General features: G+C 36.1%; 1 protein-coding gene across 2 annotated transcripts in view; it reads left to right on the forward strand.

The window, feature by feature from the left end:
* Window positions 1–15,709: 15,709 nt before the first annotated feature.
* PPP1R1C (protein phosphatase 1 regulatory inhibitor subunit 1C) overlaps window positions 15,710–23,865 on the forward strand; it is a 110,703-nt gene continuing 102,547 nt past the window's right edge. Inside the window, exons 1-2 of one of the 2 annotated variants that reach the window (XM_012785799.2) lie at window positions 15,710–16,048; window positions 17,693–17,753. In XM_012785799.2, the coding sequence (XP_012641253.2) occupies window positions 15,968–16,048; window positions 17,693–17,753 (142 nt within the window). In that variant the 5' untranslated portion in view covers window positions 15,710–15,967. Of the gene's footprint in view, window positions 16,049–17,671; window positions 17,754–23,865 lie in introns of both variants that reach the window. The other variant, XM_076005368.1, reaches the window with a different exon arrangement.

Genomic DNA, 23,865 nt, shown 5'->3' on the forward strand with positions numbered 1-23,865 from the left:
GATACTACAAGTGAATTGAAATTGTGAAGTATAGGTCTAACATGTATTATTTTTGAAATTTCTATCTGAAATGTTACATAATTTTATGTTTATCGACTCACTCTGTAATTAATTCTAAAGCTCACCATCACCAGCTGTTCATATTGTTAAACCTTAAAATGGATTTTGGGTAAAAAAAGAATTTCATCAGCTGTTTGAATTGGAATAAGTAGTATTATGTGCTTTTCCACTGGATAACTGTGCTAACTCTTATCAAGCAAGCTCTTGAAATCCCACTCAATTCATGAAGCCATCTGGGCTTTATCCGGGACAGGTAGTAATTTCTCTATTCTCAGCCACTTAAAAATATTGAGTCCTTTTAACTTATTGAATCATAATATGCATTCATTCCATTGTTTATACATACAATTAATAAATATTAATCAGTTCATGGCTAGTCCTACATAAAATTCATGAAATTAGATTTTTGTCTGCTCAAAACTATTAATATTTCTATTTTGAATATTCTTTCTTGTCTTCCTACACCAGGAAGTGGTGATCAAATCTGATAATGCCCCTGGTGTACCTGAAGGATCTATCTCTCATGCCCCATTCAGCTGCACTTTCCAAGCAAGACTTGTACTTGGGACCTTTTCTGAACACCATCCCTTGCCCTAACATGAGTCTTCTAGTGGTTGAGGTTCTTGTCGGATGACTGTGTTGCTCATCTTACCATTGCATTTGGCTAATGTGCAAATAAAAGATAAATGCTTCCTGAGTCATGCCTCCAGATTGGGTGCCCATTTAATTAATGGAAGCCTCCAAAGCTTAGTTCTTAAGAGGGACTAGGCAACACAGAAAGTAGAGTTAAGTATTTTTAAGGGTAGCGGGGGAAAGAAAGCTACATGCATGTGGTAACTGGGGTTCCAATATGCCTATTTTCAGTCTGATTCTCAGAGGCTGACTTTGACCCAAGAATGTGTCATGTCCCTAGCAAGAGATTTGTTGAGGAAGTACTCCCAGAAGAAACCATAAAGGCTGAGGGGAAGTAGGACAGGGAAGGAGAAGAAGCTAAGCAATGGAACAATTTCAAGTCAAGTCCCAGCCTCAGCCTGATCCTACAGGGAACTGTGCATAGGAAATTACATTTCAGAGTTTGTCCTGGCTTGAGGGAAAGGAGCTGGGCTTTTGCTCTTTCACACCAGTCAGTCATTGGCCACAGGTCGCCTTGTGGGAGACATAAACTCCCTGGCGCTTCCCACTCTGTGGAAGTATGGCCAAAGGGACTGCAGTAAGCCAAGGACAGTCCCCTGAAGATTATAGCTGTAAACTGTTAAAAGTACAACATACAGAAGCTGGGGTTGGGCATAGGAATCTTAAGGAGGACGCAAGGGATGTAGATGGAGCAACATCTGTATACACTGCAATGACATGAACTTGAAAGGGAACATAGTGAATAAACAATGTCTATGCAGCCATGACATGGGCAGTGGGTTCTTCTTCCTGAAGGTTATTTGCAGCACCAGATCAAAATACAGAATAATACAAGCACCCCCAAAGTCTTTTTGTACCCTTTCCTGGTCAATAGACCTTTGAAAAGGTAACCAATATTCTGATTATAATTAGTTTTCCTTGCTTTTTAGCCTTTTATAAATAAATCACACAGTATGTGCTCTTCTATGTCTGGCTTTTATATTCAACTTACTGGGAGATGCACCCATGTTGTAGCATCTAGCAGTTGTTCATTCTTTTTCATTGCTCTGGAGTATTCCATTATATGGCTGCTTCACCATTTATTTTACTGCGGATGGACATTTGGGCTATTTCCAATTTGGGGCTATTGTGAGTAATGCTGTTATAAATCTCTTTTAAATATATTTTGAGGCACAAATGTCTGCATTTCTGGGTGATATGTTGGGTAAGTACCTGAGAGTAGAGTAGATTGCATAGACTATGCATATATTAAGCTTTAGTATATATTGTTATATAGTTTCCCAAAGTGATTATAGCATTGTAATGCCCACTAGTAGTGTATGAGAATTTCAGTTGCTCTACATCCTTAACAATACTTGGTAGTCTCAGTCTGTAAATTTTAGCTATTCTGGGTGTGTGGCTTTTTTTTAAACTGTCAGTTAATTGAATACTCACAATTAAAGATTTTGTAAGAACTTCCCATGAATCTGGAAATCTCATTTTGAGGAAAGCTGATATTGGTGAATAAATACTCTCCCCACACATAAAATGGATGCTAAATATTATTTATTATTTGTTGGCCTGATAAACTTGTTTTCTATTTTTAAGTCATTTGGTTCTGAATCAACAAGTTCTCTCTTCTATTGTGTATTCCTAGAAATCAAGAGATTTTTCTTTTTGAATTTGCTCTATACACAGCAAAATTTAATGCTACACAACTTATCAACTACTTACTACATATCTTTTACAGAAAAAATTTTAGGTTGGCTGGTCCTAAGCCTAGAACTTTCTAGCTCCAATTTAAGATTGAGGCACCCTAGCAAAAGTATGTGGGACATTTGTGGGATTGTGAAGAATAGGAAATGAGTCATTTTAGTATCAACTGCAAAAAAAACCCCTTATATTTTAGGTGAAGAAGTATCAGACTATTAAAAAAGTTGTAATTTTCTGTAGATTGAAACCTCCTAGCAGGCAGGAGGGAGGGGCTGACTGACCATGGACTATAGTTTGAGAAAGCTTTGAGTAGTATACTTGTCCTCCCATATCAATGTCACCATGTATCCTTTTACTAGTATGACTATCTTTTAAGTGTTGTAGGACTCTGTGGTAGCCAATTTATGATGTTTTCAATTTAGATAGTCATGCTGTAGAATTAGAGGCCATTGTAGGAGGCTCCAATGATAAAAAATAGAAATGAGCCTTTTGATGGCAGATTTGTTCCATCACGATTTGTATGTTAATTTTTCTCTTTGTAACTGAAAAAAAGTCTTGAAAAGTAACAGATAAATATTGCCTCAAAAATTGTGTATATCTATATAAAGCATCTGCCTTCAGTCCACATGAGCTCACACTTTCCTTATCAGTTAATGTCTTACCCAACATTTGTGGAATTAGCTACAAAGTAAATTATAGGGAAATGGTGGCTGAAAGGGAAAGAAACAAAGATTGTAGTGGAGAATTGTCTGAAGGGAAACAAGAGCTGCTCAAAAATCACAGAAAATAATAAAAAGAATAAGTTTTTCACAGTTTTAGGATAAGCACAAAGCCTATGGCTTCTATCTGGAGGCACTGTTAGATCAATGGTCTGGTAAGGTCTATGGATTTCCAATACCTAATTCATAAAATCATACAGTGCGTAAAAGGGAAAGAATCTTGGCAATCTTGTAGTCCATGTTCTCTTACCCAAATGGAAGAACTGGAACTCAGCAAAGTGTCAAGAACAATCTTGATGTCACTCAAAAAGTTTTCCATTATCCATTTCCATCATTTGCTCCAAACACACTCTCTTCTCTCTTCTTTCCAATCTCTCTCTCTCCTCTCAACAGTTTCTGATGGTGTTTTCCACTAACAGAAAAATCAGAATTCTCTCTTTCATGAGCCACCATGTTTTCCAATTTTTGTGCCCATTCTTATGCAGTCTCTCTGTTAGAGGCAAGGACCCTCAAAGACCCTCAACTCCCCTATGACTCGTCCTATGCACGGACTTCGTCCTGGAAAATTCCAGCTATAGCTCCGAGAAGAATGCATTCCATGATGTGCTGACCACGGGATGCTCCAGGGAGTGCTGACTGCAATTGTTCCCGACCACCTGCCAGGTTGGAGATGAGTAACCAGTCAAAAACAGGATACCGATAAGACGCTGATTGGGGCTGATTAACCCAGACCCAAGCCTCATCGTCGCCCCACTCTATTTTTTTGTTTCTATTTCCTTGTTTCTGTATGCTTATAAAACCTACTAAGAATCTAAGTAAAGCAGACCTTGACAACCATTTGCTTGGTCTCGTTCCTTTCTCTCGCTCATCTCTTTCAGGCAAGGTCCCCCTTGACCCCCGCGAGTAACAGAAGGTCCCGCGGGCTGGGACATCTCTCCACTTACAGATGACTGGGCTGGGCAGTGGGATTACTAAGAGGTTGCTACTGCCAGCTGGGAATTACTTTCTAACGGAGGAGACTCATGTAAACAGAAAACACTTACTCTAATGTACAATGCCATAAATTCATGAAATTTATGAACCAAAATGTGCCAACTCCCCTTCTGTGCCTGTTGGAATTGCAGAAATTCTGTTAAAATACATTGAAATGACAGAAAACATTTTAGTAGTTAATAAATTCATACGAAGTTTTAAAAGATGAATGAATGCAGATAAGAAATGTTAAGGGATTCTTGGAAGGTAAAGAGCAGACAGAATCATCCTATTGGAGCATCAGAAGAGAGATGACCGTGGCAAGGAGGCTGTCGTAAAAGGTACTACATTGTTACAGCAGCGTTTCCTTAGGAAGCTGTGGAGAAATATCAAGCTCAGATTGAACAAATCAAAGAGTGGGAGGGGTCCCTGGGCCAGCTATCAGGGCAAGTAATTAAAGACTTAATTTGAATAATCTGAGCCCCACCCTCCACCTTCAATAAGCAACAGCTGGCACCAGCAGTGTTGGCTCCAAGATAAGCCTAGAGGACTGTTTGATGTACAGTAGTTTCCCTTGGAGAGTCCCTTTTATGAAGGCTGATGCTGGAGATACAGGGAAGCAGAGCCTGAACTAACTTGGAACCTTCATGACCACTGCAAGAAGGGAAAAGGAAGGAGAACCATTGAATCCCTTGGTCCACAGACAAATTTTGGAGAGAGATACTCTGAAGTAGGGATTTGATACAGGATCCTCCCAGAGTAGACAGTATACCAGGTAATGTACAACAACTAGTGGGGGTGATGAGCCCCCAGACCCTAAAAAAAAGTTATTTGTATGCCCTATAAGTTTTTCCATCATGGTCCTCCTGATAGTCCAGCCAAGGCAAGCTTCTATATGCAGAATTTATATTCACCAACAGTAAAAGAGGTTCTCATTTGATCTGATGAAATACATTCTAACAATCCTATTTGATACAGATGCTCAATCATAAATATAAATAGCAACTCCAAACCACAAACTTGTGAAGGTATTTAGCATGACAGCAAGTCATTCAAAATATTGAAAAGATCCAAGAGTTTCTGAGTAGCATGAATAGAGAAATATTACTCACATTTAGACATACCCTAATGTAATTTCAGAATACCAAGAATAAATATAAAATCCTCAAAGTTTCTCAAGAGAAAAGAAAGTCAGATTGCTGATGACAGAGTTCTCACATTGACAGTGAAGAAATAGTATCAGTGTTCTGAAAGAAAAAAAAAATACTAACCTGAACATCTTAATTCAGCCAATCTCGCTTATGTGCGAGGGTGAGAAAAAATCATTTCTAGAAATGCAAAGACTTAGAAGGTTTAATACCTATGAGTCATTTCTAAAAAGCTTACTAAAGAATACACGTTAGTAAAACAAAAATCAACTGAGGCAAAGAAGTGTGATACAGGAACAACAGTGGGCAAATAAAAGATGATTTCACCATGGCAGGTAAATGAAGGCTGGGGAAAGGGTCATGCTAAGCATCTTGTTTGTTTGGAGGTGGATGTAGGCAATAAATGTGCATTCATCTACTACACTAATTATTAGTATAATTCATTTTTAAGAGGGCAAAAAACAATGTATGAACAAAGTCTTGCAAAATCCCAGAAGATGGAGTGACAAACCACTTGGAGAATTCTGGGAAGACATTTCAGTGGAGGGGGCATTTGAACTTGGTCTTAAAGGAAGGGGTGTTTGCTAAGTAGCAAAGGTAGGGCAGAAGGATGCTCCAAGCAAAGTGACTGCATGTGTGAAGTGACCAGCTTTGTGAAAGCGCATGGGTTATTCAAGACAGAGGTAAGTTCAGTGGTGACCATAGGGCTCATGGCCTGAGATGTGCCTACATAATAAGGTTTTCAATTTTTATTTTCTATGAAGCACCAGATGATGAGCTAAATTGATTTCCTTATCATACTTTCTTAATTACCTTGTCCTATCATCCATTTTGTTCCATGACTCATTATTTGTACTGGAGAATAAGATGCAACACATTACAACCTGCTAGAAATTTCATGTTCTTTCTGAATTAAGAATGACTATTCACTTCCAAACTCATTATGCATATATTACACAAGCAGTATAATGAGTCATATGTTAATTATACTTTTTAAAACTAAGGAGTCAGGAAATCATCAAAAGTATATAATATTTCAAATTCTTAAGAAGCAGAGACCTGGGATAGCACTGGTGATCCCTGAAACAGGTTGCTGTGACATAAACAGGATTAATAAGCAACTTCGACTTCTAGGCCAGATCATAGTCACTCTAGACTAACATGACCAAGAACAGCAGCAAACGCCCTAAGACATTCAATACAGGTTTCATGTTCTTACTAAGACATTTGCTTTTGCTGGAAGTGACTCATTCTAATCAGTAAATTATTTTATTTTTTAACGTTCCATTACTTAAGATTACTTGTGGATGTGAATAAGCCTACACTGTATGTGGAAACATAGGCAAACACTCAAGAACAGTCTTTTTTTCAGAGTTTAGTCAGAGCCAGAAGATTGCTAAATTGCAACAACATGAAGCCAAAAGTTGCAATCATTTTATAAAGAACTTACTTTTGTTTAAATGGAAGTTAGAACTTAGAGAACATACACAAAGTACTAAATATCTATATATACCATTTACATAGCAGATATGGAGGTTACCAGAAAAACAAGACAAAAGAGGGCTCTTCATCAAGATTTATAATGAAGTGAGTGCTCAGCTGTCAACTGAGAGCTAATCATTTGTTGAGGTTAAAAGTCAGAAGAAAAGGAATTTTTTGGCAAAGTAGATCTTTCTCTGACACTGAGAATACATAAAACAATTGGGTGCCTTTCACAGAGATGTTCTAATCAAATGCATTTCTTGAAATAGTAAAAACATAATCAGTATAAACACACCTATCATATAATGTATGGGCCCAGTGACATCAATTTTCCATGAGACTTTCAAATCACATGCATATTTAATTTACATTTACATCCTGTTTTATTTTTAAAAAAAGATTTGGAAAAGGTTGTCTAATCAATTATTATTAGCACCAACTTTCTATTTCTGGGGATTATTTAGTTTGTGTCTTATGCAGACATTTAACTCCCGTTTTTTTCTTCCCTGTATCTTGCCTTTTAAACATTCTCCTAAGTATAAGCATTTTACTCAAGACAAGAAGACTTAGGGATAAGAGTTAAAACTCTTAACTTAGTTAAGAGTTTTAAAACTCTTAAATCAGTCAATTATGCCACCTTGGGGGGGTTATTATAAGGATTTTATATAAAGTTGTGTAGAGAGAGATTTAGGTAAAAAAAATCACTAAGGAAAGAAGAGTCTAGAATTGATTTAAGTCACATATATGCTATTTGTCACGCTTTCCCACAGAATTGCAAGAGATAGTCATGAATATTAATTAAAACAACGTACAGAAGATTACACTCTGAGAATATTTCTTACTTGATATTTGTCTATGTTATATAAATTCCAATTTGCATTCTATAGAGTATATTTGCAGGTGCAAATGAGTTGAACAGAAGATGCTATTAAAACATTTCACAGAACAACCAAAATTAAATGAAAAAGTCTCATCTGATTTTTTTATATTATCATAGAACTCAGATTCTATTCTTGTGACAAATTGTAATTAGAAAGGACTTTGGTCATACCCCTGGCATAAAGATTCGGTATCCACTCTGAGGTTGGATTTTTCTAGAATTAAGATAAGTCTGAAGCATCTCAATGTTAGCCTTGTCTACAGAATGGGCTCTCCCTGGAATCTCTCTGGGGAACCCAGATTTTCCAGTTGTGCTCTGGGGTATTGAGAAACTATTTGAGAATGTTCAAGCATGAAGGGAAAAATGGGAGATGGACCAAAACACCCACAGAAGGTCACTTTGCAGTTGGAAGAAGCTCTTAGACTGAGAAGTATAAATCAGAAATCTTGCTGGCCCCCAGAGAAGGTGAGATAGGCTGGCAGCTGCAGCTGGACTGGATGTCCCTGACCTTCCACGAGCTGTATACCCAAGTAACCTTTGAAAGAGTATGCATATATTAAAGTGCTTCACCATATTAGGAATACAGAATACCTGTCTTCAATTGTTTAAAATTGCCTCTTAGTAAAGGTAGTACCCCAAATGCTTTTCTCGATACCTGAAAAATAAATGAGTGGACTTAAGAGTCCACTAAAATTTTGATGACTATCAAGATTGTGTCAGACAGCAATTAGATGGGGCTACAAGACACTGACTTTAAGTGACTCTTAAAACCATGCTTTGAAAAATTATGAATCTAAAATCTTGGGGGTAATCGAGGTCAATTGCTCTCTATCTGGGATTTGATTAAATGTTTGGAAGAACTAAACTAGAGATAGTATATTTACTGACTATTTATTTGTTCCCCATTTTGTTTTTGTCTTTTTCAGAAAATTTTGTCTATTCAAGATTCTCTTTTGAAAGAGTCTCTAAAAAGTTGAGACTGGGCAAGGCTTTGAGAGAATTTGTTCTTTCAAGTCTTTGCTGTTTGGTAAGTAATACCAGAATGTATTTCACACTCTGACTACATCATTGATACTACGTAATACTATTTACATTTCCTTAAAGTTTGAGGAACTTCATCTTCAACCCTCTTCATTTTCTCTCTCACTCTCTCATTCTTTTATTGTTTTATTCTTTTATTGTTTCTTTTATTGTTTCTCTTTTAACTATATAACAATAAAAGTAAGAATATGTTGCATTTTTTATCCACTTTATCTCTAAGTCCATAACTTAGAGAAAGAATCAACAAAACTAAACTGTGAAAATAATAGTAATTTAACAATTTAACAAACTCTCTTAATTTGTTCCTAATTATTATTGTAGTTTTATGCATTATATAGTGTATGTCAGCAAGTTTAATGTATAAAGGTCATTTGTGTCCCTGTAATATTGCTTTTATAGGCAATTGTAAGAATGTTAAGGACAATGTTCTTTTACATTAAGTAAGTGAGGTAAATTCAATTGTCTTGGAAATAATCTCATCCAAAGAAGATTGTCCTTAATTAGAAGACAAAGCATATCCTTTGAAAATATCTCTGATTTAAAGGAAAGTGTGAAAAATCTTTTTGTTTCATGAAAATTAAGGCCTTTTAAAGAAAATATTAGTTTTAAAATTATCTTTGCTATTCTGCTAGTTAATTTTTTATTATAAAATTAATATGTGCCCATTGTGTAAGATAGAAAATCATAAAGAGAAAAGATATGACCTTTAAATCCACCATCCAGAGATAACCCATATTAATATCTCAGAATATGTTCTTCTAAACTTTTTTTGCTTGAGATGGGTTCTTGTTATATTGTCCAGGCTGGTCTCAAACTCCTGGTCTCAAGTGATCCTATCCCCTTAGCCTCTGGAATAGCTTAAATTATAGGCATGAGCCATTACACTTGGCTCTCTTGCAAACATTTTTTCACACATTACACCAAAAATATAAATATGTGTTTGTATATGTCAATATGTGTTCAATGCATGAGCACATATAGATGTATATAAATATATAATGAGATTATACTAGACACAGATATACGATTTAGTAACCTTTCTTACTTAACTCTACTTAACAATACATTGTGCAAAATTTTTGGAAATTGTTTGAAAACCGTATCAACAACAAGAGTGAGACTTTAGAAGTCATTCTGAATCCAAACTAAATAAAATCATATCATAACATTATTTTATCCCATTATGTCATCAAAAATTGTTAAAATTTGAAAGATTTTACAAATAGATTACTTATTCATTAATTTATTTATTTATATCGTTAAGAAAGATAAGCATGTCCATGGCCTCCTAGAAAGTATATTGGCCTACCTATTCAGGAATCCTGAGTAGTAATTCCCACACAGAAAATAGATGTATAATCTGAAATAAGTTGCCTACATCTTATTTCTCCTCAACTTAAAACAATCAACAACAACAACAAAATATGTATATATTTACAAATTCTCCCTCTCTCTCCTCTGTCTCTTATGTATTCTTAACCTCTCCCTCCACTAGCTACCTCCTTATGATCCAGGATGTACTTGAGTCTTGTTCATCTATAAAACAAAGCTAAAAATCTTCACTCCACTTCGCTCTTGCTCTTACTCTCTACTGTAAGGACCTGTGTTTGAAGGAGACTTTCTTTTAACTGCTAAGGTTTTTTTAAGAACTAGTCTAATTTTTTTTCTTTATTTGCCCATCTCCCACTCTTTTCCCTCAAGCTAATTACTAAAATTCAGTGAATGCTTTTTAATTTTCATAATTACATTCTCTGCAGTTTGGCAGTGGTAATCGCAGGTTTCCTAAAAAATTTCTCTTCAACCTTGATTTCCATATTACTATTCTTTCCTGGTCTTCCTACTCCTCTCACTAATCTTTTTTTGTTTCCATTTTGTCCTCTTTTTTTCCCCTGTAACATTCAGGTTTCTCAGAATTCTATACTTCCTTCTCTTTGCACACTACATACAGCTTGGACTAATTTATCTATTCCTATGTCTTCAAGGGCTTATTTGACAATGGTTCATGTATTTATGTGTATATCTTCCAGGCAGACCTCTCTTCTGGGTTATAAACTCATATATGAAATAGAAAACTGCAAAAATAATACTCATAATTTTGGAAGTATCCAACAATTACTGAGTGTTGACTATATATATACCCATGTTCCAAACTTGGTGGTATAAACAGCAATTATTTTTCACACTCATAGTTTCTGCAGGTCAAGAATTCAGATAAGGTAAAATGGGGATGCCTTGTTTCCACTCCGCTACATTGATGGCTGGAACACTCAACAACTGGAGGTGACTCACATGGCCGGGGGCTGGAATTTCTGGAGGCTTCTTCACTCACGTGTCTGTGTCTTACAAAGTGGCTGTGATGACTCATTGTCTGGGCTCAACTGGGGCTGTTGACTGCAGTCAATATATGACCTCTGCACGTGACTTGGTTTCCTCATTGCACGCCACCTGGGTTCTGAAAGAAAGTGTCCCATGGCAGAGTATCTCTAGAGGAGGCAGACAGAGAAGAGCAGGAGTGCTTTTCTTTGCACCCTCATGTCTAGCGTGTCAGTTCTGAAGACTCAACAGCCAGGGTGACTTGAATAGCTAGGGATCAGAGTACTCTGGGGGCTTCTTAACTTACATGTCCGGCACCTGGGCAGGACTGACTCAAAGGTGAGACTCAGTTGGGGGTGTCCATCGGAGTGCTTCCCTGTATCTTCCATGTGGCTTTGACTTCTTCATGGTGTGGGAGCTGGTTTCTGAGAGGGAGCATTTATAACGTAGCCTCGCTAGTCAGGAAGCTTCGCTTTCTTTGTATTCTGTTGTTTACAGCTGAGTCACTAAGGCCAGCCTAGATTCAAGGGGAAGGGGGAGCAGTAAGGGCCATATTAGAATACATGGAATGGAAGATATTATTGCAACCATCTTCGCAAAATTCCATCTGTCCCAATCAGGCAGTGTGCTACGCACTTTCCATGAATTATTTCTCTGAATCCTCATACCAATTCTATGAAATAGTTAAAAGTTGTATCCTCATTTTAAAATTTAATTTTCACTAATTTTAATTATGAGACAATGTAAGGAACATTTCCATCCAGATGGCTCACTTGGGCTAACCCAAGTCTAGAGTAATTGATTTTTCTATTCTACATTCTCTCTTTTAGTGAGCAGTATACCCCCATATGCAGTTGCTAAATCTGAAAGTGTAGATTCACCATTCTTCCATCTCTCTCTGTTCTTATCACCAAAGTCCATTAAATAACTATATTCTGTCCATCTCTCTTCTGTCTTCATCTTCACTGCTATTACTTTAGCAGTGAAGTAACTGCTTTTGTCATCTCCTGAGGAGATTTGGTATGTTTTGTTTGTTTTTAATTTTTTTTGTAAAGATGAGGTCTCAGCATGTTGCCCAGGCTTGGTCTTGAATTCAAGCGAACCTCCTGCTTTAGCCTCCCAAAGTGCTGGGATTACAGACCTAAGGCACCATGCCTGGCCTTTCTGAGGAGATGTTTATAATATCCTCAGATGCTCTTGTCTCTAGTTGTCCCTTTCAATCTGCCTCCTCATGGGTACCACAGTGACCATTTTAAAACTTAAATCTCTCTAGTTCTATTCATTGCCTTCACAGTAAATCCCACATTTCTTTGCATGGAATACAATGCTGTTGTGTCTTCCTCTAGCTCAGGGATGGAGTAAAACTGGTTGAGTGTGAATATCATGCACACACCATCTTAGGGGTGATGGAGCCTCTAACTATTTAGAAATCACTGCCTTGTTTACAGAGGGCAGCTCTGTCAGGGGTTGTTCGTGACTTTGTGGATATGAGGGCCTAGCATTGCAAGACCTTGTAAGTGTCTGGCATAGAATGGGATGCTTAATAAATATTTGTTGGATGAATGAATAATATTTATGAAAGTATTTGGAAACTAATACACCTCTATGAAAGCTCAATATAATGGCAATGTCCCATTTCATTCAATAATCATCTTCCCAAAATGAAAAGCAGGGAAAGGCTAATGTTAAGCTATGGAAATTGATAAAAGTAAAAGTTACCAAAGTGAATGAAAAGGGGGATGGGTAGAGAAAAGGTGAGAACAGATTTCAATTCTTCTTCACATTACTCTTGTGCCTTTGCTAGACCTGAGCTGAAAACTCTTCTTAACAGTCCATATGGTCACTCTAAAAACTCTACGGCCCCCTGGTCCTCACTGGATTATAATTGACTGTGTCCCCATGACTTTTCTCTTCCTGGCCTGTCCATTGAACTGTTTCCCCCAGGGGGGCATCAACAAAGCTTCCCTCAAAACAGGCCTCAGTCCTGTAAATGCCTGCAGTTCCCTCTCTCTGATGTGAACTCACCGCTGTAGTATTATGGCCGATATGGACTTGCTATTCTTCATCGGTTTCTGGTTTTCTTCAGTAAAACTACCTCAACAAGAAATAAAGATTAAAAATAATTGAGTGATGACCCAGGAAAATATTATACATTAAACAAAATAGCATTTGTCCATAGTGAGGACAAAAAAAAAGTCCTTTGGGAACACAGAAGAGGTGAATTTAAACCCAATGTGGCTAAATGATTCTACTCAGCCACAAAAAAACAATGGTCTGGCACCTCTTATATTATCCTGGATAGAGCTGGAGCTCATTTTGCTAAGTAAAGTATCGCAAGAATGGAAAAGCAAGCACCACATGTACTCACTATCAAATTGGTTCTAACTGACCAACACTTATGTGTACATATAGTAGTAACATTCATCGGGTGTCAGGCCAATGGGGGAGGAGGGGATGGGTATATTCACACCTAATGGGTGGGGTGTGTACCGTCTGGGGGATGGACACTCTTGAAGCTCTGACTCAGGTGAGGCAAAGGCAATATATGTAACCTAAACATTTGTAGCCCTGTAATATGCTGAAATAAAAAAATTAAAAAACAATAAATCCAGTGTGGGAGCACATCTATAAAAGCTTCCTAGAGGGCATGATACTCAGCTAAGTCTTGAAAGGTGCATGGGAGTTGGTTTCATGAACAACAAGAATCTTAAAGGGTCTAGATAGTACTTTTATGATATTGTATCTGGTTAAACTATTCAAAATATAGGGCAATTAATTAATGAGAATCATTTTACCGGTACTTAACAGGTACACATACATGAAATTTCACTTTATCACCTATAGTCCTAACTGGTATTAAATTATTCTTAGTGATTTGGGCTAAAAAAATATATCTTTAAACATTTTGAAAAATCTAGTTGAAAGAAAAATAATAGCTCTCTTTTACTGAGTGACTGTGTGCTGGCCTTGTAATAAGCTCTTTTCAGAAATGACTCATCTAAACCTCCCAAGAAGTAAGCTCTCTAACTGCCCAAGCTGATAAACTTAGTAAGTAGCAGAGCCAGGGTTTGATTGAACTCAAGGCTGCCAAATACATGCTCCTAATTACTACAATATGCGAAATTTTGGATTAATTCGTCACTAAAAATATTGTCTTGTTTACCTTTTACATAATTTGAATATTTATTCAGAGAAATAACTTAATTAATAATATTGATTCAGATTATTTTTCTGAGGACTTTTGTAAAAGTGTTACATAAAATGTTGTAATTTATGTTTCTGTTCGACATTATAGGGATTAACCTATCATGAGATTTTTGGCTTGGTCAGCACTGTTCGCCAACTAAAAGTGCTTGCTCTTACATCCACATCCTTGCTCTTTTCCCTAGTGGGTATAGAAAACTACTTGAATAATGCATATTAATTTCTATATTCTTTCAGCAGAATGTTGCATACTTAAATCATCAAGATAGATTCCTGGTACAAAATCAGAATTTAAAAAAAAGAAAAAGAAGACTTTACTTGTAAATACCACCTTTACTTTACTTGTAACTTTACTTGTAAATTGACCACTTGGAATAGTGGTCAATGTCTAAATATATTAAATAAACCCAAAAGCATGTTAAAAAATCTGGTATTCATCAAATAATAGCTCTCAAATAAGGAAGTAGAGAACTTAAGTTCTTTTTTTTTTTTTCATTAAAACAACTTCATTTTCAAGCTTCCTTCACAAAAGTAGTAGAATGAATGAAGGTCAACCGGATATGATACTGTCTTCTCTTTGACATTAACATTTGTGGCCATCGGGCCAGTGTTCCCCTGTTCCCTCACCACTAGCCAATATCTATTTTGAAGATTGCCCTTTTATGCTTTTTTTCAAGTCCTTATTTTTTTTTTTTTGCCTTTTTTCATTTTCTTTTTATAGATCAAGCCCTTATCTTTGCATACATCCCCACTATTGACAGCAAGCCACAGTGTTGAATGCCATTAGGTTTCCACTAATGTTTTCCAGTCATTTCTGTATTCTTCCAAGTCAGAAGATGTAACTGGCTCCACCGGGAAATAAGAGAGGTCATTGCAGTAGCAGTGACTTCCAGGCTGTTTGCTAAATTTAGCTTTCCAATACTTTCCACTCTGATGAAAACTGTGAACTACAATTATAGAAAGTTGGAACAGAATGGGAGTCTAAAGGTCGTTGAGTCCAACCCTCTTATATTTCTGATGGGGGAATGGGGATTTAGACATAGCCTGTGATTTGCTTGAGGCCACAGAGCTTGTAAATGGTGGAGATGAACTTGAGCAAAGATCTGCTCAGCTCCAGAGCAACGCTGTCCTCACTACACCACAGATGCTCTGCCTTCCATGATCAGTCTAAACTAACCAGATGTCACAGCATAAATATAGCTGATATTATTGGTTGTGGCTTATCCTCTATGGCCATTCATCTATTTGGTGGCTGAGTGTGAAATAGCAAAGGTGTCTGACTTATAAGTCGCTACAAGAGAAATGAAATGATTCCATACCCAAACCCTGCCCCCAACTCTAAAAACTTCCTGCCTGATGTTCATCAATAATGAATGGCCCATCCCTGCAATACTCAGAGGGAGCTTACATTGCACTTTGGAGCAGCCGGCTAGTAATGTACAGTGGATAGAGCCTTTCTTTCAAATCCCAGGGCAGCGGGTCCTTCAAGGCTAGCATTGCATTTTCAATTAGCTGCTGAGTGAATGCTTGGCATGTGTATTAGCAAAGAGGCACACAATTAGCTTATTGTTCCTTTCTGTATTGTGCTGAGAGGATCCAAGGGATTGGTGGGGGAACAGGCAAGCCAGGCATCACTGTGGATGTTGAAGAAGGAAGTTCCTCAAAGCTCGGCATCTTCACTTGCTCGCTCTGGAATTACAGCTATTTATTACAAAGCTCACTGTGTGGCTTAGTGGAGTGTACCTGAGGAAACACATCCCGGACACCAGTTGGGGTTAGTCTTTCTGAGCTCTTCGCGTCTCTGACCAATTCTCATCATTATTATGGAGCCCAACAGTCCCAAAAAGATTCAGTTTGCTGTGCCTTTATTCCAGAGTCAGATTGCCCCTGAAGCAGCAGAACAGGTAAGTGAAATGGGATGGGAAGCAATTCCTGTAAGGAAGGTAATATTAACAGGCATTCTTCTTATGAATGGAAAAGTTCTTTACCTTTTGAATTTGCCTAACTTTGTGACTTTTAGGATATGTGAATAAGAAACAAATTGATTTCTACAAGTACTTGTACTCCAGTTACATTGGGGGAACTATTGGCTAAGATGCAGAACTTTATTTGATACAAAATTAGCACCCATTAGGTAAAAATGGTTACATTAGCAATTGAGATTTGGATGCATAAATCTGCTTTTGCTCATTAAAATAACAGGTTCAACATTTAGGGCAACTTAACAAAACTCTCAAAATTAGCAACATTTTGTTTCATTATTTATAAAATAAAATGATTGCTTTAATAATAAAAGCATTAAATCCTAGAATTATTTCAGATTATAGACCTATTTTATTTAAATATGTATTTTCATTGTGGATCTGACATAGTAATTATAAGTATATGCAATATATCATAGGATTTGTAGGTATATGTATAGTTTTAAAAATATTTTATTCAGACATTACAAGCAGTATTTTAACATTTCTTGGATTTTTCCCCATATCTAATATGGGTTTACACCTGTATCACCTTTCATATTCAGATTTACTTAAACTCTTGATACAATGGCATCACTTAAAAGATCACTTATGGGAAAACTACAACTGAGGGAGGCAAAAGAAAGAAATTTATGAGAACATCAAGCTAATTCATGAATTTCTTAAAACCTAATTATTTCTGAATCTTTTCCAAATATTTCATAAAGGTCTGAAAAATAATTATTGAATCTGAGACTCATAACTTTTTAGGATGTTTTGACAATCTGAATTAGATCCACCCATACTCAGGTCAGTTAAATATAACCTTGAACATGTATCTATGCTGAACGGGGCATTGCTGCTATCATGGATATCATTGGAGAGGATGTCATTGGTAAATTTTATTTTCCATCTTGATGATGCATAGCTCAGGAATTTGCTTATGAATGAGTATATTAAAGTAATAAATGATATCAGAACCAAGAGATTCTAATAATGCTCCTATATATAAAACAAAAAAAATCTTTCTGGTTTTTAATTAATTACATATTCTCATAAGATCCATATTCATTATTTGCTGTTTTGTTCTAAATATTATACTAGAAAATTTTAAAAAGCTAATAATATTAATGGAATTTAAAACTCATGCTGTTAATTTAACCAGGACACCTGCTAGAAATAGGTTTCTAAGCTCTTCTTACGACGCCCTTTAGAAATAAGGATAATGGCTCTCAAAAGCATCACCAATATTATGAGGCTCCAAGAGAGCCATTAACGTTAGAAAATAATCCCTGTACCTTCACAGTATATTAATTTTCAGTGACATCATTTGAGTATATACAATTATTTCTTTTCTGTGGAAATATAGCTTTTTGGTCAAAGAATGTGATACTAATGTCTGAAAATTCTACTGTCTAGCTTTCTATTATTCCCAAATAAAATCAGTGAACACCTACTGTGTACCCTCCAGAGGTTTGTTTTTGTATGTTGGGAAAAGATGAGGATGAGACAGCTTTGCAAACTGTAGAGTAAACTGGGGCAGTGTTTGATTCTCACTGATATTAGCTGGGCCTTTGTTGTTCACAGATCAGGAAAAGAAGACCTACACCAGCATCACTTGTGATTCTCAATGAACATAACCCCCCAGGTAAAGAAGCATGATGTCTTTCAACTGACAGAACAGAATAGAATTGTTTGAAGAACATTCAAGAGCATGTCATTACCAAAAGGTTTCAATTCAGGATTTCCATTAGCAAGGCTCTAACAGAGCTTGCTAATGTACAAAATGGATCATAAACAAAATCAGAAATGAATACTATAAAAACTGTCTCAACCAACAGCCTGCTTTTCCTGTAGAGTGACACATTAGTGATGATATGCTCTGAAATGTTTCGTTAGTGGTGGCTGTCATGTGTTCAGGTGCTTGTGTAGAATCTGCTTCAGTGCTTATTAGTGAGGCTGGCAAAAAGTTGTTTAACTAGGTTTAAAAACTCAAATTACAGCCCTAAGAATGCTTATGTGTTTAAATAATAGAGTTTTTATTTATGAAAGGTTTTCTCGGGTGGGCAAGGACCCAGCATTGGCTACAGCTTTGTTGCTGATGTCATCTCTGAATAATGCAATTGATGAGTAACCAGATCAATTTTCAGCATTGCCCATTTAAGAGCCATTCTGAACAGTTACATCCATTTGTTGAGGTTTTATTTGCCATTTCCTGTAAAAAGTAAACTGCATTATTATTCCTGATAAAGGACTATGATCTATAATACAGAAACATAATTTACTTATTGAGTGAGTTGATTTTTGTCTCACATTTAAGTGTTGCCTCTAGAAATACAAGTAGCATAGGAAAGTTCATGACACTAATTTGTTACCAGGCAGAACTTGGTGTTGGATTTTTTGTGGGTATAAACAACAATGGGTGGAAAAAAAGAGTTTGAATAGTGGAAACAAAATATGTCTAATAATTTGCTGTAATGAATGATTTGTTTTAAGAATACTGGGGTGAAATGGTCCTTGACTTTTCCAGACTCCTTTCTAATTAGAGTAACACATGAAAAGGAAGTAAAATTCTAATAGAATATTCATCATTGAGCCCAAATACAGGGAAATTTTCAGCTCATGGTAAATAAGTAAGCTAATTTGTTTCTGTTGAAAACAAAGAATTATAATTTGATTATGTATCTTTAAAGTACTATAGCATTTAGAAGCCATTTTCAAATATACTGTCTCAGTAAATGTTAACATATCTGTTTCACTAAGGGGTGCAAGTGGTCTGTACTTACAGTTTACAAGTAAATACAAATAAATGAACATAAGGACAGTCCTCTCAGTTTGAAAGTGATCTTGTTAATTTATCAATTTTCCAGCGCTGCCTTGTTCACAGTGGTAGACATTTCCACAATGTCCTAAAACTTTCTTCCCTATGCCAACTTTAAAGAGTGCTGCCTGTTTTGATTTCTAGGTGTCCTTCTGCTTTCTAGAGAGCAGCTGTCAGAGGTCTGCAGGTATTGTTACTGTGTGAACCTAGTGAAGTCATGCGAGTGACCTTCATGGCTCTCATTTGAACCCCCAAAATAGTAACTACTGTTTAAGTGCCAAATATGTGCTATTTTACAGATGAGAAAAGAGTATATCAAGGAAATGAAGTGATTTTTTTTTTTGGTGAAGCTATTCCCCTAGAAGTGACAGATTCCACAGACAAACTCAGATAGTTCTGATTCTAAAGTCCATGCTTTTCTGCTGACACCGTCCCTGAAAATTTCAGTTTGCATTACGTTGTGAAGGCTTTGTAAATGTGACCTGACATTCAGGACCTATAAACAAGCGACCCTAAACTTTAAATAAATCCTGTGTCTGGACCACTTAGCTTAGTAGATTAGAAAATTTAATTAAATATCCTTCAGATCCAGATTTAGTTTTTCTCTAGAACCTTTTCTTGCTTCCCAATTACTGGATGGCATTGCCTTATTTCCCTAATTGACTGCATTCTTCTCTTTGTTTTTTTGTTTTTGTTTTTGTTTTTTTTTAGCACCAGAGAAATAACTCACCTTAGCAATATCATCTTCCTGCATCTTCATCCTCCTTTGTGGACACTAGAATAGTTTAAGAGACACTGATCAGCCTTTCATCTGTGTGAATGGCAACCAGAGGTTTGGGACTAGTCATGGATTCTTGCATCAACCCCCCCCCCCCAAAAAAAACCATATAGTTTTCCCAGTAAAAATTATCTAGTACCACGGTTACTGGGGAAATAACTCTTACGGATTCAAATGAACAAACCAACTAACAGCAAAAAAAAAAAAAAAAAAAAAAAAAAAATAAGAACACCAAAGTGAACCAAAGTTGCACACAGTCTTTATTAGCCATATGGTCTTGGGTAAGGGATATCTCTAAGCTTTATTTTCTCATCTATAAAATAATAATTATAATGTACTTTCTTTCTACCCTACAGGATGGTTGTAATATTCATAAGAGTATTATTCATGAACACACCTTGAAAATTGTAACAAAATTGCAAACTTTGCAAGAAAAGTGCAAAGTGTCATTAACTGATGTGTTCTGGAATACAACATTTGCATGTGATATTTAAGAGTTAAGGTATAACAAAAATAACAGAATCTTCATAATCTCATCTGTAGTGAATATTTCTGCCCTATCCAATGATTATTTGTTATAAACATAATCTGAACACTGTCTATCAAACACAACAAAACAAATAATAACAGCAACAACAAAACACCTCATAAGTGTAAATTGACCTTTTTTAAGCAACTGTTTCTTCTGGCCCTCAAGAAGGCCAGAAGAAACAGTTTGTGTTCTTTGACAAACAAAAATTGAGTAGAGCTTTAAGTCCTGGTAAAACTAAACAACTAACTAACTAAACAACAATTGTCTTCAATTGACTAAAATTACCCAGAAAATAATTGGGTGTCCTTGGAATTACCTGTCATTAATGCTGTTTAAAATTCAAATCCCTACACATTTTTCTTTATTGTCAATTAATAAAGCAAAGGAAATTAAATTCTCCATTATAGAAACATGATAAACCCTTTTAATTCATATGATAAGATCAGTGCATTGCAATTATCGTTAAGCAAATTAGACATAGCTTACCGTTTTTTTGTTTTTTTTTACCTTCTCGGGAGTTTTCCGAAATAGTCAATTATAAAAGATTATTTAAAAGAATGATTTAATTTTAGATTTACATATATATATATACACACACATACATATATGAATTCTCTTTGTAATTGGTAGAAGAGAATTGAATTAAAAGATAATCCAACATGTAATTCCAGATGTTTTGTTTGTTTGCTAGTTCATCTGTGCTGTTCTAAACACATAGATGAGGTTGGATTGGTTGATTGGTTGGATTCTAGGGCCAACAAAATGTTCCATCAGTCCATTTATAACAAATGACCTAGAATTCTCAGCAGTAGAAGCACTGTGGAAACAGATATTCAATCTGTTAAAGATATATCACCCTGTGGCATGGATTGGTAAATCAGTTTAACTCAAAATAATAGGAAATGGAACTAAAAATTTTTAATTGAAGGCATCAAGATTGGGAAAATTTAATAGCAAAGGGTGTGTCTTTATGGTAGAAAAGGCAAAAACAATGTATTTGCTTCTAGGAACAACTCTGAACAGTGAGGTGACAGTAAAAAGATACTGGAAGCTTCAGATAGGGGTGTAGGGAATCACCAAAGACAAATTTCAGCCTTTTAAATGTTTTCTGGGGCTATCCCTGTGAGCAACCTTTGCAGAAAACGACTTCTCTTTCTGTATTTTCAGTTCCTCTTCGGATTAAGGGCTTACTTATGATAAGCTCTCTAATGCTATACAATAGAGCATCACTGTCTATTCTTGCACTATGTGCTGTTTACTTTTACTTTTGTATAATCTATAGTTAACAAGTTTGATTCCTATATTTTTATCTAGTGAGATGCCTACACATAAATCCTCCCTATCTAGAAATAAATGGCAAAGCCACTTTCTATAATTTGTTCTATCACATTTATAGATTTACTTAAGCATTACTCGTCTTGAGGAGAATTATGAGAAGACTGTATGTTTGGCTACCAGTAATAGAAATCTAGAGTTAGAAACGGATTTCAGAAAATACCTAGTCTAGCTACACATCCACATGACACACATACATAAACCAACCCAAGTCCCCAAGACTTGTTCCATTTTATATACCTCAGGAAACAGGTATATAAACCATAACTACTCCTGGTTTTCAATTCCAGGTCTGATCATTTTAGATGTTAGAAAATACAGTTTCTTATAACAAGCTTGAGTACATATTCTCAACTTTATTTTAAAATAACTCTTTCCTTTATAATCTTTTCAGTAAGATTTCATGTTTCACCTTTTAAAGTACATGAAAGAATTCTTTATTATTTTCTTTTCTGGATTGAATATCCCAACATCCCTATGGGCCTTAATAAACTCAATCCAAATTCTCCCTGTCTCTCTGCCTTTGGAGCCCAGAGCTGGACACAGTCTTCCAGCAAAAAGCCAGCCTAAACCAGTCCTTCTGAATATTAAAGCTTGTGGCATCCATTCTTTTCCATTTACTGTTAAGTAGAGAAAATATGGTTACAATTATATTTAATGGACTTGATGCCCATTAAACATGAGTGCACTGTAAGAGGTCTGGAGCTAAGTGAAGATTTGGGTAAGTACCCAGGAGTTTTTGTGTCATTTAAAAGCTTGTTGTACATCAAAAAAAAGTGGGACCAGAAACATGATGTAAAACAAGTTTTCTTTGTTTGTTTCAGAATATTTATCGAACTTCTTATCAGCCAAATTTTAGAGAGATCTATTTTCTCTCTGACTCTTTTAACTCCAAATATTCTTGGAAATTAGAAATAAAAACAAAGGTTATTCTCACATGCCTCAGGATCCTAAAAATTATTTAATATGGGACATACAAGATATATGAATTAAAAGTCACACTATCTCCTTTCAAACTTGATAGCAGCCAGTCTAGTCACTAGAAAACTGGGATTTCTAATCATTTGGGCTATTTGCCTCCACAAACTGAAAAGAAGCCACACTCCATTCTTTACCATAGCATGTGACTTTCTAAAGGAGGCATGCATTTCAGGACTCTCAAATGAAGTTAATAAGATTTTGAAACTTCTGGGTTTAGAATCCTGAGACATTGAATGATAGCTAGAAAATATATAATGGTGGACTTAGACTGACTTGCTCAAAAGGGCCTCCAGAAATTTCTGATGATGTTCTCCTTATCCAAACCTAATGGGAGGTTTTGCAGGGTCAACAAAATGAAAGTGGGAATTTATTTCCAGGATCAAAGCATTCAGGTGCACAAAATCTCTTTTCATGGAGAACCTCTATTTTACAAAACGAATGATTGTGTGGACAAAAGGCAGTCGGGCACCTTGCATGGAAGCTCCAGGGAGCATACTAAGAATTTTTCTAGGACTTTTAAGGATGGGTAAGACATTGTCAGGCGTGGAGTTGGAGATGCCTGTCATCCCTCCCCAGAGACCTCCAATCAAATGTATTCAAATAAAACCTATACTAGCCCATAGTCCATACAGTTACATTGCATTTTAAGTTTTCTCATCTTCTTTGGGAATGTGGTTACAACCATTCATTCTAATGAATTCCATTCATTCTAATCCAAAACCCTTGCTGATTATTCATTTATTTTGCCTGATCAGTATTAATGACAGTACAAAGCAAAGAACACTCCAATGCTTGAAGACCATTCAAGTGTTATCTAGTATTAATTGCTAATTTCTAATCGTCAGAAAAGCCTGTTTTTTTCCTCAGCATTTAATGCTAAATAAATTATTGAATGCCAAACCATGTTGAATGATTTAAAAGCAAGTGACGCATGTGGCTTTCAGTGATTCAGGTACTGTACAATCGATTGACTTATTTTCCCTTAACTATTCAGTCTGTGCAGCCAAATAGCCCAATCAATTGGAATAATTGTAAGCCAAAAGTGAGGTTCCAATTCTTTTTTTTTTTTTTTTTTTTGAGACAGAGTCTCACTTTGTTGTCCAGGCTAGAGTGAGTGCCGTGGCGTCAGCCTAGCTCACAGCAACCTCAAACTCCTGGGCTCGAGTGATCCTTCTGCCTCAGCCTCCCGAGTAGCTGGGACTACAGGCATGCGCCACCATGCCCGGCTAATTTTTTTTATATATATATATCAGTTGGCCAATTAATTTCTTTCTATTTATAGTAGAGACGGGGTCTCGCTCTTGCTCAGGCTG

Source organism: Microcebus murinus, chromosome 8 (assembly GCF_040939455.1).
Source record: "Microcebus murinus isolate Inina chromosome 8, M.murinus_Inina_mat1.0, whole genome shotgun sequence".
Lineage (NCBI taxonomy): Eukaryota > Metazoa > Chordata > Mammalia > Primates > Cheirogaleidae > Microcebus > Microcebus murinus.